General features: G+C 58.4%; 2 protein-coding genes across 2 annotated transcripts; one reads left to right on the top strand and one right to left on the bottom strand.

The window, feature by feature from the left end:
• Positions 1-557: 557 nt before the first annotated feature.
• Positions 558-3391, bottom strand: MPZ (myelin protein zero). The gene is given in 6 exon segments (XM_049806684.1): positions 558-1563; positions 1713-1773; positions 1892-2027; positions 2109-2322; positions 2416-2582; positions 3149-3391. Coding segments are annotated over 6 exon segments (945 nt in total). The 5' UTR covers positions 3213-3391; the 3' UTR covers positions 558-1260.
• A 1167-nt stretch (positions 3392-4558) lies between these two features.
• On the top strand, positions 4559-15379 carry SDHC (succinate dehydrogenase complex subunit C). The gene is made up of 6 exons (XM_049804479.1): positions 4559-4641; positions 8476-8532; positions 9354-9455; positions 10267-10328; positions 12243-12406; positions 14392-15379. The coding sequence occupies exons 1-6, from the start codon at positions 4622-4624 to the stop codon at positions 14494-14496; spliced, it is 510 nt and encodes a 169-aa protein (XP_049660436.1). The 5' UTR covers positions 4559-4621; the 3' UTR covers positions 14497-15379.
• Positions 15380-15402: the final 23 nt, after the last annotated feature.

Here is a 15402-nt window from a genome sequence, read left to right as displayed (position 1 = left end):
TGGCACCAAGACCGGGTGTGGGAGTGCTCCTGCTCCGCTTCAGCGCAGAGTCAGCCCAGCGCCCCAACTACCCACCCCATGCCGGGGCCGTAGTCCCTCCCTGAGCCCCACTGCCAGGACGGTGACAGTCACCGCTGGGAGAGCAATGGCCACGGAGGGAGATCCCTGTCCACCCCATGGCCGTGCCCGGGGCTGTGCACCCAGGGCAGGACCTGAAACTTGGCCTCTTGTGTTAATTAGAGTGAGCTTTAATTAGCAGCTGATGGGGATGAGGCAGAAGGTGGCTCTAGGGTGGGGTGCAGCCATAATGGGTGGCCTCAGGGACAGCCCCCACCACCTGAGGGGGGTCCCTAGGGTGCCATGATGGTGCCCTCAAGACATGACCTCACCCCTGGGGAAACCGGCACAGTGGCAGGGATGCCCCTCTCCCTGTGGGAGCTGGTGGGCCTCCATGCAATGAGTTTACAAGTGCTCAGCCACCCTCTGCCCCCCCCCCCCTCCCCCAAACACCCCCACTTCGAGCGGGGAATGATGACGAGCTGGGGCAGACACCGGGCTCCTGGAGATGTGAGTTTTATTAATGGCGCCGTGGGGATGGGGGGACATGGACAGGGCATAGAAAAACATGTTGGGGAGCGGCGCCTGGCTCTGGGGTGATGGGCACTGGCAGCTCCTCCAGCCTGGCCGCAGCCTCTCCTCCTCCATGAGGCTCCGGCCAATGCAGGGGGGCTGGGGGTTACAGGGCGGGAGGTTTAATGGGGGATGGGAGCAGGACGGAGGGGATGGGGCGGGGGCCACCCCGCAACGTCATTTGAGCTCAGTTGCAGGGAGAGACGAGAAAACGGACAGAAAAGGAGCAACAATGGGGCCAGAAAAACCCTCCCAGAGACTGGTTTGAGGGGGGGGGGGGGTGACGGGGAGGGATGAGGGCGGCACGGTCCCGCAGGGACCCCGCAGGTCCCTGGGGAGGGGGGGACCGAGACAGCCTGGGGGGGACAGACCCAAAATTCAGTGGTTGCGTCTTCAAATAGAAAAATTACATCAGTGCCCGGGGCTGGGCAGGGCAGCGGTTGCGCAGAGGAAGGTACCAACCAAGGGGCTTCAGGACAGGGTGGGGGGATGCCGGAGCATCCCCGAGGCTGAGGGACCAGGGGCGAGGACCACACCCCACTCCTCGCCGGGTCCCATGCCACGGGGCGGCCGCTTCCCGGAGTCAGGGGGGCCGCGTCCTGGCACCCCCCCTCCGCCAGCGGCTAGGTGTCAGGTCCCCGAGTTCGGCTTGATGATGTTCATCAGGGCACTCTTGAGGCTGCCCTTGCTGGGGGAGCGGACGGTGGCCGGGGGGTGGGTGGCCTCTGCGGCCTCCCCCCGCAGCTCCATCTCGATGGTCATGACGACTTTGGGGGGCTGGGGGGCCCCGGCGCCTGCCCCCACGGTACCTTCCCTGCCCGCTAACCGCTATTTCTTATCCTTGCGGGAATCTCCCGGGGCTCCCTTGGCTTTCTTCTCGCTCACTGCCTTGGTGCTGCGGCTGTGGTCCAGCATGGCGTAGAGCACGGGTGCCTGCGGGGACAGGGCAGTGTCAGCACCATGGTACCCCCCTGCTCTGGGGACTTTGCCCTGCAGCCTCTCCTCCCAGACCAAAAGGTAGGAGAGGGAATCACCCCCACCCCAGCTGGGCCATTTTGCCCACACAACCCCTCGGTGCTCACCTGCCGGCTGCGCTTGGATGCATCCTTGGCCGATCGCTGCAGCTTCCCCTTCTCCATGGCACTGAAATTGGGTTGGAAAGGCAAAAAGGTGGCTCAGAAAGGCCAACCCCCCCCCCCCCCAGTCCTGCTGGCAGCCCCATTTTGGGGTGGTTTTGCCCCAGTTGGGCAGTGGCGCTCACCTTAGCCGTCGCTGCAGGGCTGCCTGCCGCCGCAGCCAGCAGTAGCGGATGAGATAGACGAGGGCCACCACCACAGCCACCAGCAGCAGAGCCCCGCCGATGATGGAGCCCAGCACGACGCCATAGCGAGTGGGCACTGTGGGGACACCAGTGCCCCATCAGCCACCCCAGCTGGAGCAGGGAAACCGAGGTGGGGAGGGGACTGCCGGTGCCATACCTTTCTCAAAGACGTAGAGTGTGACCTGGGAGGACTTGCCCACGATGTCAGGGGGGTTCTTGACATCGCAGGTGAAGGTGCCATTGTCGGTGTAGTCCAGATTGTGGATGACGATGGAGCCGTCCTTGCGGTGGGGGTTGCCCACCCACTCCATCCGTTCCTTGAAGCTGCCCACGTCATCGATGTAGGGCTGTCCCTTGGCATAGTGGAATATCTAGCGATGGGGACAGACACATGGACATTGGGGTCACGGTGGCTCCGAGCACAGCAGGACCACCCCCAGCCCCAAAGCGGAGCAGGTGCTTACAGAGGTGCTGTCGCGAGACCCCTCAGCTTGGAAGTGCCAGGTGATGGAGATGTCCTCGGAGATCCACTCGCTGGACCAGAAGCTGCAGGAGAGGGTGACGTGGGAGCCGACAGTGCCATACACCTCCCGCTGCGTGTACACGTGGATGGACGATGTCGGGGATGGCCCTGCCAGGGGGCACAAACCCGTCAGCCCCACAGGGGACCCCAGCACAGGGATGGTATGCATCACCGGGGCTGCTGGCTGGTCTGCGCCCCCGCGCTGGCCCTGTGCCCAGCCCCGTGCTGCCGCCATAGGGCTTTTGTTGGCCTCGGAGAAAGCAGAAGGGCTGGTGAGGGACAGCAGCTCTTTGTGCCACCACGGGTGACTTTGCAGGGAGCCTCCGCCCTGGCGTCCCCATGGCTGGCTCAAACGGGACCATGTCCTGGCACTGGCTGACACCCGGGGATGCCAACAGGGCTGGGTCTGGCATCCAGCACCCCTTGCCTGTCCCCAGGGAGGTGGCTGGTGCTGGGACTCCCCTTGCAGCCCTGTGATGGGGACCGGAGCATGGCAGCCGATACAGTCCCCAAGCATTGCCACTACCGGTGATGGTCCCAAAAGCAGATGTGTGGGTGGCCACCAGCCCCACGGCCATCTCCCAGGGGTCTGGAGCCCCCCAATACCCCCCAGCCTCTGGGATCAGGATTTTGGGACCAGCAGCCCCAGTTCTCCATCCCCATCCCCAGCTTACCCAGCGCCGAGAGGAGCCCGGCGAGGAGGAGGAGGCTGCTGCTGCCCCCAGCACCCTGTGACATGGTGGCTGCCTGTCACCGGCTGGCTCCGAGCCGCATGGAGGGCTAGCAGTGCGCGAGGCCCGGTGGCGTGCCGAAGGGTGCCGGCGGGACGGGGGCCGAGGTTTAAGAGCAAGCAGCGCCGTATGATGCCGGCAGCGCCCCGGCCTTGGGCCAATGGGCGCCAGGCAGCTGGGGCGGTGGGGGCCAGGGGGTGCTGGGTGCCCGGGGCTGAAAGGGGGCATTTAGTTTGGCAATGGGTGAGGAGGGGGAAGCATGCAGCAGGGGGGGGCGCTGAGCACACAGCACCCTTTGTCCAGCCGCATTCCCGCCCGCAGCGGAGGCGGCTCAGCAGGAATGTGGCCGGAGCCGGAGGGCACCAGCGCATGGCCGCGGTCCCCGGTTAGTCCCAGGGACGGACCCATCTGGCGGGGCTTGGGGTCTCACGCCAACCACATCACAGGCCCACCGGTGTGTCCCCTCCTGTCTTGCAGCCACTGGCTGGCTGCCGGCACCCTCCGGTGAGGTCCCTGCTCCTGCCCCACGGCGTGGGGCTCCGTGGCTGGCACTGCCAGCTCCGGCCAAGTGTGCTCCCAGCAGCCTCTGCTCCAGCTTCATTTTGGGGTGAAAACACAGCTTTGAGAGGGTGGTGATGGACAAGGGCACATCCATACTGGTGGGGTGCAAAGTAGGGAGCCACCAAAGTCCCACCACCCTGTGCAGAGCCCAGGCCAGAAATTTGCACAAGGGCTTTCCAGCTGCTTTGCCATAGGCTGAGGAGCAAGTGGTGTTTTGGGGTGAAAAACTCCAAAGTGGGGTTTGCCTCAGAAGGTTTTCGAGTTCCCCAGAGAGCTGGCGGCTGGGCGAGTGCAGGCAACGGGGATGGGGACAGGGATGGCACTCGCCCGGGAGCTGCGAGATTTTCCTGCCTCAACGTCCTCCATAGGCTGCAGCTGTGGGCAGGAGGGTCCTGGTGGGCCGGGAAACTGGGGAGCCCCTGTCCTGCTCCCCAGTAGCTCGGGGGACACACACGGGGGAGTAACGGGCAGTCCTGGGGGGGTTAACAGGCAGCTCTGGGGCTAACAAGAGGGGGTAACGGGCAGCCCCGGGGGTATTGCGTAGCCCTGGGAGGTAACCGGCAACTCTGGGGGTAAGGGGGCGGGGGGTGACAGACAGCTCTGCGGGGTAACGGGAACCCCCGGCGCAGGTTAACGGGCAGCCCCGGTGGGTGTTAACAGGCAGCCTAAGGGGGGAAGGGGCAGCTCTGGTGGCAACAGGCAGCTCTAGGGGTAACGAGGCGGGGGTTAGCGGGCAGAGCCCCAGGGGTGACGGGCAGCCCGGGGGTATCGCGCAGCACCCGGAGGAACGGGCAGCCCCGGGCGGTGGGGGCGGAAGTGCGTCACGGCCGCTTCCGGCGTGCGGGGCGCTTCAAGATGGCGGCGCTGGCGTTGAGGTGATTCCCGGGAGGGCCGGGCCGGGCGCCGTGGCGGGACCCGCGGCCCCGGGAGCGGCTGCGCGGCGCCATGGACGGACGGGCCGGCCGGTTGTCCCGTTCCGTCCCGTCCCGTCGGTGCCGCGGGGCCAGCCCGGCGGAGGGGGGAGGGGCGTCGCGGGGCCCGGGGCTCCCCGGAGCCGCGCACGGAGCCCCGGAGCCGCGCACGGAGCCCCGGCTGGGCTGGGCCGGGCCGGACCGCGGGGTGCCCCGTCCCGGGACAGGTTCCTGCCCCGAGCCCGGCGGTGGGTAACGGTCCCCGGTGTGCGGACGGGCCGCGCCGCCCCAGCCACGACAGCCCCTGGGCCCGGTCTCGGTCCCTGCGCCCTCGGGCACGGCCGTTTCGCTGCGGCTCCCAGGGGCTCGGGAAGCTCCGACGCTTTGTGACCCGTCCCTTGGTGCGGTTGAGGCGGAGGACGGGGCCCGTGTCCCTGCCCTCGCCACTCCCCCGCGCCCGCTCCGGCGGCTGCAGGGAGCCCGTGAGGCATCCCCCCTCGGGCGGCTGAACCGTGCGCTGCCCCCGTCGTGGCGAGCCCCGGGCTGCGAACGGCGGAGTGCGGAGTCGGGCCAGGAGCCAGGACCCCCTTGGGCTGCGGGGGCGGAGCCGAGGCCGGGTTGCTCGGTGGGGCTGTGGAGAATGGTATTTGTGCTCTTTTCCACTCCCTGCCCGCAGCTGCTCCCTGTTCCTTGCTCTTGGGGCTCTGGGTGGACAAACGTCCATTTTGCCACACAGCCTGTGCTGGGGGGCTGTCCCCCACCTCGCAGGGCCCCCCAGCAGGGTGCTGGTAGCTTCATGGGAGCTCAGCGGTCCTGCGTGGGAGCATGTCCCGCCATGCCTGTGGTGCTGAGCAGCCATGGGGAGGGGTGTTGTATATGCTTGGCCTGAAGGTACCTCTTCCCATCTGCCACCCACAGTGAAAAGTTTTGTGTCTCCTTGAGGCTGTGACCATCCCCCTCCCAGGCCCCGTTTCTGACAGTCTCCTCTATTCTTCTCTTTGATATCAGCCTGGAGACAGTGTTTGGGATTTCATTCTCTTAATTTATTCTGTTCTAACGGCAGTCGGAGCCGTCATGCTTTTGTGGAAAGCTCTTTGTTGCGTGTGCGGCTTTGTTTAAAGGCAGGATCTGCCAGCAGCGGGAGAGGTGGGGGGCTCTGATACCTGCTGGGGCGGGCACCCAGCAGCTGCTGCTTGAAAAACAAGAGAGGAGTTGCTCGCTCTGGTTTGAAGCCTGCGCCTAATAACTTCATCTCATGTCTGCTTCTGCTTGTCAGATGAAAAAGCATATATAATCGTTTCTCATTTGCCTCCTCCATGGTGAAATCTGAGTGATTTTTATAGACCTGTCTTGCAGGATGTCTGTCGACCTGACACTGAGCTGATGCTGCTCCAGAGCTGTCCCCCATGACTCCCAAAATTCTCCTCCTGAGCTAATGGAGCTGTGTGGTGGGGCGTGCGCAGCCTGTGCTGTTCCACTGCCAGGTGTTTATAGACATCTCATTTGAGCTGCCGCTTTACACTTGTCCTTCTCCAGCCCCACGCGAGTCCCAAATAATTAACACTATCTGGGAGTCCCCTGAGTCTTTGCACTGTCCTCAGGTGTGGGGCAGGGCGGGATTTGGCTGGGGTGCTGTGGGAAGCTCTCGGCAGGGGTTCAGAGGATCCTCTTTTAGGGCTTATTCTTTTTAAAAAAACATGTTTGTCCGTGATCTGGAAGAAAGTGCAATTTAATGGATGGAGAGCTGGAGAAGGTGCAACAATTTAGAAAATGATAAATAATGAAGAGGACAGGTCCTTGGTACAGAGTGACCTTGATTGCTTAGCTGGAGGGCTGTGTTTTGCGGTAGTAATACTGAAGCAAGATGTAATGGTTTGCGTCTTAACAAAAAATATTAAACCTGAGCCAAGAGGATAGGGAGTTTAGCTTTGAAAAAATGCAAATGCGTTGTGGATTTTATTCTTGTTTTGAATATTGTGTGTGATTTGGAACCAGCCCTCCCTCTTCCACCACCCTGGCCCCCAGAAGAGGTGTTGACTGGCTTCTGCACAGGGAGAGATGAAGTAGGTTGGGCCTTTTAATCTGGAAAAGAGGACTGAGGGGGCATGAGCGAGGGGTGTAAATCATTAATGGTCTGTGTGTAGAGATTTATTGTTCACCTCCTCTCTCCTGCCCAAGAAGTGGGAGGTGGCAGCCGGCGCTGGTCTGCAGGGGCCGGGACAAGCAGGGAGCTGGTTCTCTGCATCTGGTTAAGCTGTGAGAATTCGTGCTGAAAGTTGGGTGGGGGGTTGGGAGGTGACAATGTGATTTCATGGTGGAAAAGGCCCTTTGTTACGGACTGAAACCCACTGGCTCAGGAAGTACGTGAGCTGCACATGGTGGGGGGTGCTCCCGTGCGTTTCCTGAGACTTTTCTCTGGGGATCTGTTGTTGGCTGCTCTCGGATGCTATGGCAGGCTTGGTGGAGGTTTGGCTGGGCTCAGCCATTGCTATGTCCTCGTGAAGCTCTCGGTCCAGCTGTCAGGCTGCACTTCAGGGAGGGTGTTGATAAACTAGAGATGGTTCAAAGAAGGGTTTTCGATCAGAAATGTTGTACTGCAGCATGGGGTGGATTCTGCATTGCCGAAAGTTTATGCATCCAGGTGGGATGCCTTCCTAAAAACCTGCTGTGTTTCAAGTCCAGCCTTTGAACACAAGGGAGGATTTTGAAAGGAAACATCCTAAAGATCATTTACACAGGAACTCGGAGTGGTTAATAATAATGACTTTTGTTTTGCATTTACACCTGGTGAAGAGCTGACCTCCAGATGTTTTTCCTACCATATCCTTGAGACCAGCTGTAGGACAACTGAAGAGCAGCAGAGCTTCGTTTATCTATGGCTGTTAATGAAACAGCAGGAGATGCTGGTACAGATGCCTGTGTGTTTGAGAAGATTAATTAGTGTTTGTCGCTGTGCTGGAGATGAGCGTGCCAAACGTTATTACACACCTTGTTCTTGTTGTGTTATCAGGAAAGGCAGCGCTGCCTGTTACACTTTGTCCTGGAGAGGAGCCGCAGATTCCAGCCCACATCTGCAAACGCTCGAGCTGCACTGGGCTGGGGGCCTGTTCCTCCCCGTTCCTGGAGAGATGCCCTTGAATGTCAGAGTTGCAGTTACTACAATTGCTCTGCAGAGAGTGGCTCCCACTCTTTCAGGCACCACAAAATCCCTTTTTACCTCCTGCCCTGGGCCTCGGCATGGCTGAAATGCTGTGTGCTCTGGGCTGTGGCAGTGACCTCCCATCTCATGGGTGCTCGGAGCTTAATGAGTGGCGACGGTGAAATGCTGTAATGAAAACAAGTGTTTGGAGGAGGGCAAGGTGATGTCTTCATCTCGGACACACGGAGAGCTGTGGCCTGAATCAGCCCTTTCTGCGGAGCTTGGCAGATGGGCCTTTCTGGGGACGTGTGCCACCCGCCCTGATAATTGCCATAGTGAAAGTGAAAAATGGACTGCCTCAGTGTAGCTGTGAGCTTAGAGTGCTGTTTATGTCTGTCTTACAAACAAGGTATTACAGCTGAGTAGACTAATTGCAGGGTGTCGTAAAGAATGAACCCCCGGGCAGAGTCTAGAGACTCTAGTTAAAAGCTCAGTGTAGGAGACAGATTTGTTGAGGAACAGCCCAGAACTTCTTGTGTTAAGATTTATTTTAAGATATGAACCGCTGAAGTGACGAATCCCCTCCCTGGCCCCATCTTGCTGGCATTTTCAGGCATTTATTTGGCACTCACAAAGCCTTTCTGTCTTCTCTCTTGCAGATGTGTCGGTCGGCAGTGCCTGCTGGCTCGGCTTGGCCCCAGCCTTTCTGTGCGACAGTGAGTCCGAGGTTTTATTGAGAGTAACGAGATTAAGTTCTTCCTGGAGGGATCCCATCTAAGGCTTTGGGGCATGTGTGTGCTCCATCCACTTAGTAATTCTGGTCGATTAACGCTATGTTTTGGCTGGCCACTTACCACCTCATGCCACCGCGAAGGCACAGCCTATTTGCAGAGGGGCTGGGGCTTGTGGCCAGGAATGGAGAGCCTGGCTGGCTGCTGAGGTGGGCCTGGGTCTCTAGTGGGGGTGACGGTACCCCTGTCGCCCCTCTGTACCGCTCTGCACGACAGCTTTGCACTTGAAGAGGGATGGGAGCTGCAGAAGCCCTCTTGTTCCGGTGCTTCATGCTGTCAGGCTTAGGGAGAAATAGTTATTTTCTGCTAAATTGGGCTGTAAGTGTAATTGCTGTGTAATCTCAGGAACATTAAATTACAAGCTCTTTATTTGGTACAGTGTGCAATTACCGTGGCAGTAAAGAGCAGGTTGCATGTTATCAGTATTATATAATGTGTTATCTGATATCCTATACCCTGATTTGGGTGGTGCTGGGGGGGGTGGCTCAGCTCTGCTGGCTGAGTGGATTCCAGCGCGGCAGTTTCCCATCCTGCATGTTATTATTCACTCGGGAGAGCTGGTAGCGATCCTCTCCTCACCCAGGTCCGTGCATAGCTGGAGCCATTCTTTGTGCTGCTGTAGTCAAGGTCAGCCAGGAGCTCACATCCTGTGAGATGGAAAGCTGCTGCAGCAAAGCCTGGTGGAGCGGGCAGGGGTAAAATGCTGGCCATCTCCCTGCACCTCCTGTCTCCCTCTTCTTTTGCAGTGTTGTCCCGATGGGAACGACAGCCAAGGAGGAGATGGCTCGCTTCTGGGAGAAGAACACCAAGTCCAATCGTCCCTTGTCCCCTCACATCACCATTTACAAGTAAGAGCCTCTTGGCCTCCTCAGCTTCACACTGGGGCACCTCTGGGCTCTGGCACACAACAGCCCCGTCCCTGGAGGCACCCTTAGGTGGGAGGGCTGTGCGTGTTCCCATTGTCACTTCAGGCAGAGGATGGGGTTACCCTCTACATTGTGCTGTGAACCGTCTGAGCTGTGTGGGGGAATCGCAGTCTCCCCCACAGAGTGATGACACTCACTGTTTTCATACGGGGTGTTGCAGAGGGGTACAGTCCCCCCAGAGCTGCGCCTCAGGGTGCTCAGACAGGGCAGCATTTTGTTGAAAGGCAGCCGCCTCCATGGAGGGTGGTTGGACAGAATGGCGTGTCCCGTTGCAGAGTTGGCAGTCCTTGGGGGTGGAGGCAGGAGGCCAACTCGGGGGTCTCGTGTTCCCTCCTCAGAGAGGTGGTTGCTTCTCTGGGGCCACCTCAGTCAGTTTTCCAGGTTCTCTTGTTTATCCATGAGCCTGGATGCCCAAATGCTGCCCTTTTCTTCCTAAACTGCAGGAACCTTACAGTCGTCTCCTGTTTCATCTCCCTTTAAGCTTTCTCAGCAGACGCCCTTCCCCTTCCCAAACTCGTGCCAGTGGCATTTGCCATTCCCAAGCTGCCTCTGCAAATTCCCGTGTCTCTCCCCTTTTGCTCTGGCTGGATTCCTTGAATAACTCTGAGTGCAGAAATATCCACCCAGCAACACGGAGCTGTCTAGGAATAGACGGGCTGTGCTTTGTCCTGCGGCCTTGGAGGCCTCCCTGGTGTTGTGCCCTGTTTTGCTGACGAGGTTGGTTGTTTTGCAGATGGTCCCTGCCCATGGCGATGTCCATCACACACCGGGGCACCGGCGTTGCGCTGAGCTTAGGTGCGTGCATCTCCCACGTGCTTGTGGCGACGGAGGGCGGGGGCTGCAGGAGGGAAGACCCCTGTGACTGATTCAGAGACGTGACTCCAGGCAGATGTTTTCTTCTCTCTGTCCCCAGCTTTAGCAGTGGGTTTTCTCCTGGGAAACCTGCGCTTTGTCCTCTGCCTTTCTCTGTCCCCTGAATATCTCCCTATCCCCATTTCTCTGTCCCCAGGTCCTCTTGTGCTGTGAGTGGCTCCAGTCCTGCAAAGGCAACGATGCTCCCCCATACGTAAAAGCCTTCAAAGCCTTTGCAGCACTTGGCTTGGCCTGGCTGCTTTCTTCTGGGCCTCCCCCAGCCTGGAAAAGGCTGATCAGCTGCTCTAGGTCTCAGCCCTTTTCTTCTGTGGCTATTTTTTTCTGGTTTATCCTTACAGGAGACACTGCGAGGGAAAGACTGTCAGTCAGGCAGAGCGTAGTGGATTTTCCTTAGGACAGGTGGAGTTTTTCAGCTTCCTGGGAGTGGCTGCTGCTTTCCCAGAGATCCTAGTGGGGGAGAAGGCGGCACCAGCATTGAAAACAATAAACTCTGTCCAGCAATTTGACTTGCATGGTTTGACTAAGGACATCTAACTGTGAAAGGCTGTTTTATTTCCATTAATGCCCTCTCATGGCAGCAGGAAGGTGCTTCTCTGGTACCTCCTTGTTGGGGGGGGCGGAGCTGAGTTGGTGTTTGCAGAAGGGCAGAGAGTGAAGGGACTCAGAAAAGATGTGCAGGACTGAGGACTTGTGTTCTTTACTCGGCAGAGTGAGAGGGAGCAGCGAGGGCTGCAGCCTGCCCTTCCCAGCCTGGGTCCCGTGAGGGCTTGGGAGTTGGGCTCCTAGAAAAGGGCACCCATGTGTCCTCCTGCTGTGGTCCCCATCCAGCTTGCTGTCAGACAGGCCGAGCTGGCAGGTTCACTGTTGCCTTTCTGTTCCGAGCTATCAGCCTCTGCTGGAGGGGAAATCGTCCCCTTCCTAGGCCGATCGAGCATGAAGGAATATCGCTTCTACCGACCACAGCTCAGCAGCCAGGAGAAGGAGGGGGAAGTGTTCAACTCCTCTCTGTCAAGGCCTATAATTACAGGAGCCTCTGACTTCCTGCGCTTCTTGCAGGGTGAACACAAAGGCCATTGAGGAGACAAGTGGCTGAGTAAGGAAGCAGCTGGTTGACTTGTGTTGCCAGTGCCGGCCTCAGCCGAGGTGCTTGAGTTAGCGTGCTGCAATGTAATCAGGCGCTATTGAGCGGAGGCTGAATCGCAACTTGGCTGACTGTTGTCGTTCCCATTCTTCTGGCAGCACCATCTGGAGGAACCCTCTTGGCCTAGAAATGAGGAGGAGAAGCTGCCGTGGCTCCTGCAGCTAGCGCAGCCACATGTGTCAGGCTACCTCTTTGTCTGCTGGTTCCTTTGCTGGTCTCCGCCGAGGCAGCCTCGCTAGATCGCTGCCTGTGTCAGTGGCTGGCAGCGGAGGGGTTTCTGTCCCAAGATGTCAATCTGGGGACTTCACTGAAGAGCTGCCACCTTATGTTTCCGAACTTCATTGTTCCTTTATCCTTGAATTGGGGTTAGTTTGGCTGCAACTGCATGAGGTCACACCAGTTTGGTCTCTGGATGTTTTATGAGTAATGCAGCCCCCCGTGCAGGACCCAGATTCAGAGTGTTGCTGCCCCAGTTTGAGTCCTCAGCACCCCAGGATACACTGTCACAGTGCAGCTGGTGCTGCCACCAGACGGGCAGAGCCCTTCTCCCTCCTTCTTCTGCAGGCCACCATGAGCTGATGGTGGTTCAGGCCAGGTCACCAAACCAGAGACTTAGAGGTGGCCTGGGGCTCTGTGGGCAGTGAGGGGTTGGAAGTGCTTCTGTGGGCTTGACCTGTGGGCTTTGTGTTCCTCAGGAGTCTCCCTCTTCAGTCTGGCTGCCCTGCTGCTCCCAGAACAGTTTCCCCACTACCTGGCCATGGTGAAGTCGCTGAGCCTGGGGCCTGCTCTCATCTACTCTGCTAAGTTCGCTCTGGCTTTCCCCTTCTCCTACCACACCTGGAATGGAGTCCGACACCTTGTGAGTAGCCCTCCACAAGGGGCCGAGGGTGTGAGGGAAGGGAAGCATCTGGCTGTGGGAGAGCCAGGTGCGGCGTCTGGGAAGGTGACCTTGGAAATGGGAATTAGTCACCTCGAGTGCTTCAGAACCTCAGTGCTATTTTGGGGTACATTTAAGTTGCAAAGAGCATTGCTACGCTGGTACTTCACCGGGCGGCACAGCTGACTGAAGCATCCCACCGCATCTGCTCGGCTGCAGGAGATGGACGAGGCATGGCGGAAGCAGTATTACAGCCAGGAGATTTGTCTGCAGAGCCGTGGGTGTAAGCCCTGCAGAGGTGCCACCCATTGCTTGTTATGTCACCCTCATCATGCAGCCGTTGCGCTGTGATCTTCCAATTCTTTATAATATTTAATGAGCCCAGATGTGTGGCAGAGGATTGGAGACGGCGCTGCCAGTGCAGAGAGTAACCTGTGATGTTTGCGCTGGGCTGAAGTGAGGAACAAGCAGCTCTGTTCAGCTGAGCTTCCTGTGTTTGATGAAGGAGCCAGAGAGCTGAGAGTTTCTTGCTGGGAACAGTACAAGACGTGCTGCTTTTTGAGGTTGATTTTGTGTTTTCTGTAGCTCCAAATAGGTTAGGTTTTACGGGAGCAAATTGCAAAGGCAGCTGGCCCAGAGCATGACACGATCCTTCTGCTCTGGGTGGGGGGAGCATCACGTGTGGAGCCATGCTGCAGATGTGGGCTCGTGCTGCGGATGCTGATGGCTCCCAGTGTTTCCAGCATGGAAACCGGAGACTCAAGCACTGTTGGATGTTGTATCCTCTACCCCGGAGCAGCCATTAACGAGGTGCTCGTGTCAGAGTGCTGGGAGGCACCTGGCTGAGCTGTTGTGGTGAGCAACAGCCATGTGCTGTGAGAGGAGCCCCCTCTGTGGGTCCTTGCGGCAGATGCTCACTGGCTGGCAGTGCTGCGAGCGCTCATTACCTGCTTTTCAAGTACTCAGCATTGAACAAGGTCTTGGGGCATGGGGCCTGCAGCTGGCTGAGCCCTGCTTGCTCATGGAGATGCTGTTGGGCAAATGGAGCAGTCATAACTGGCTGCTTGTTCAGAGAGTCATGAGTCGAATGTGTGCTGAAGTCTCTGACTGCACGTATATATTAGGATGCCAATTAAATTGTCTTGAGAAGGAAACCAGCAGCACTGGCCCCTGGCTGTGCTCGGCAGCGCAAGCCCATCAATGACAGAAGGGGAGTCAGCAGGGAGCAGTTTCAGTTTAGTGCCTCTGCCCCAGATGCTTCTCTGCTTTGAGCCCTAGATCTTGGTGGCAGGCTGGGAGGAGGCTTGTGCTCCCCAGGCTGCCCTCGGCCATCCCACTTTTGCTTGGCCAAAGTCAGGTGAGAGGTGCAAACCCACCTGCGATACCAGGGAACCGAGGACACCCACCTCCAGGGTACCATTCCAGCATCCCTCCCTGCCATCTGGGCTCAGCCTGGCCTCCACAGCTCACACCATACCCAGGGGCGTACACAGAGGGGCTGAGGCTCATGCCCGTCTGCTCGACTCTGCCCATGGGGATGTTGGTGCTGCCTCAGATCTGCAGCTTGCGCTGTGCTTTATAACCTATTTCTGTCAGGAGGAGAGAAGCAAGCGGAGAGCAGCTACTGCTTTTGAAGTGAACCTGGCGTGCTGCAGCTGTTGGGCATTAGGGAGAGCTCACCGGTGGCTTTGCTGATAGGTGTGGGGGCCTGGTGGGTGATAAGCTTCCTCTGGCACGGTGCACGTGTGCCTGCACCCAGGGAGACCCCTGCCTGTTGCCCTGCACCAATGGACACTTGTAGGCCTCCCTCCAGTCTGTACCTGGTGGTCCAAAGGTTGTTTTTTGGGGTGGTCTTGCTAGCTTATATCAGAAAGATGGTGCCTTTCTGCCTGCATCCGGCACATCCCCCATCAGGGACCATCCCAGCCCTGTTGAATTAACCCTGCTGTGTCTCTTCTCTCCCGCAGGCATGGGACATGGGGAAAGGGTTCAAGATCCCCCAGGTCAATCAGTCTGGGGTGCTGGTCCTGATCTTGACCCTGCTTTCCTCTGCGGGCCTTGCAGCGATGTGAAGGTACCTCCCGGTTGATGGCCTCCCTTTTTTTTTTTTTTGGAAGATTTGCTCCGTCCTGGCCCACCTCAAGACGTGCGTGGAGAGGGAGGCGGGAGGATAGGCTCCCGAGTAACTACAAATCTTTGGGGAAGGTGGTGCTTCCCCTCCTTGCAAATCTCGTGGATGATCAGAGTTGCTTTTCATAAGCCTGGGTGATGTGCTAACCCCCTCTTAGTGGTGGGGGGTAGAGGGCAGGCTGTCTCCTGCTGTGCCATATACCCGAGCAGCCACAGAAAGCCAGGCACAAATTGACAGCCAGTCCTGGCATGTTCAGTTGCTCACAGAGAGCTGCCTAGCTTCTTCCAGGCAAACTCCAGGGCGTTTCTTTTCTCCGCTCTGTCCCCAAGCTTGAGACAATGCTGAATCTGTGTCCCCGCAGGTCCGAGTGGGCTTGGGGATGGCTGGTTGTGCATGTGTAGGCCCAGCACAGGACAAGCATCTCCATTGAGTCAGCCTGTGCCAGGGCAGGGAGAGCAGGCGGAGCTGCCAACGCCAGCACCCGTGAGGGGAATGGTTGATTGGTGGTGTCCAGGTGCCGTACTGGCCATGGGACTCTGTACTTTCTGAGCCCAGCAGCATGAGCCGGCTGGGATGGGATGCTCAGACCTGCAAAGGTTCAACCCCCCACTCCTTATCCTTGACTGTCACAATTCAGCCAGCTTTGGGGCTCTGGAGCCCCTGCCAGTGAAAAATGTCCAATTTTCCCCTGTTAGGAAGTTACTCTGTCTCTGGCACAGTGGGAGGGACATGGTTTTCCAGTTGTGTGTTGCCACCAGCTCTCGTTTCAGCACTTGTCACTCGTCTGTCTTTGCAATAAAGCAGCCTTGATCCTTCACAGTGAACCATTGAGTTTGTTGTCTGTGCT

Source organism: Accipiter gentilis, chromosome 7 (genome assembly GCF_929443795.1).
Source record: "Accipiter gentilis chromosome 7, bAccGen1.1, whole genome shotgun sequence".
In the NCBI taxonomy this organism is placed as follows: domain Eukaryota; kingdom Metazoa; phylum Chordata; class Aves; order Accipitriformes; family Accipitridae; genus Astur; species Astur gentilis.
Note: the sequence above shows the minus strand (reverse complement) of the source record. Positions and strands in the feature narration are given on the sequence as shown.

Excerpts from the sequence above, each read along its gene's own strand:
- SDHC (XM_049804479.1), top strand. The coding sequence starts at position 4,622 with ATGGCGGCGCTGGCGTTGAG. Across the intron at positions 9,456-10,266 it reads CCTCACATCACCATTTACAA|ATGGTCCCTGCCCATGGCGA; the intron begins GTAAGAGCCTCT and ends GTTGTTTTGCAG. Across the intron at positions 10,329-12,242 it reads CGGCGTTGCGCTGAGCTTAG|GAGTCTCCCTCTTCAGTCTG; the intron begins GTGCGTGCATCT and ends TGTGTTCCTCAG.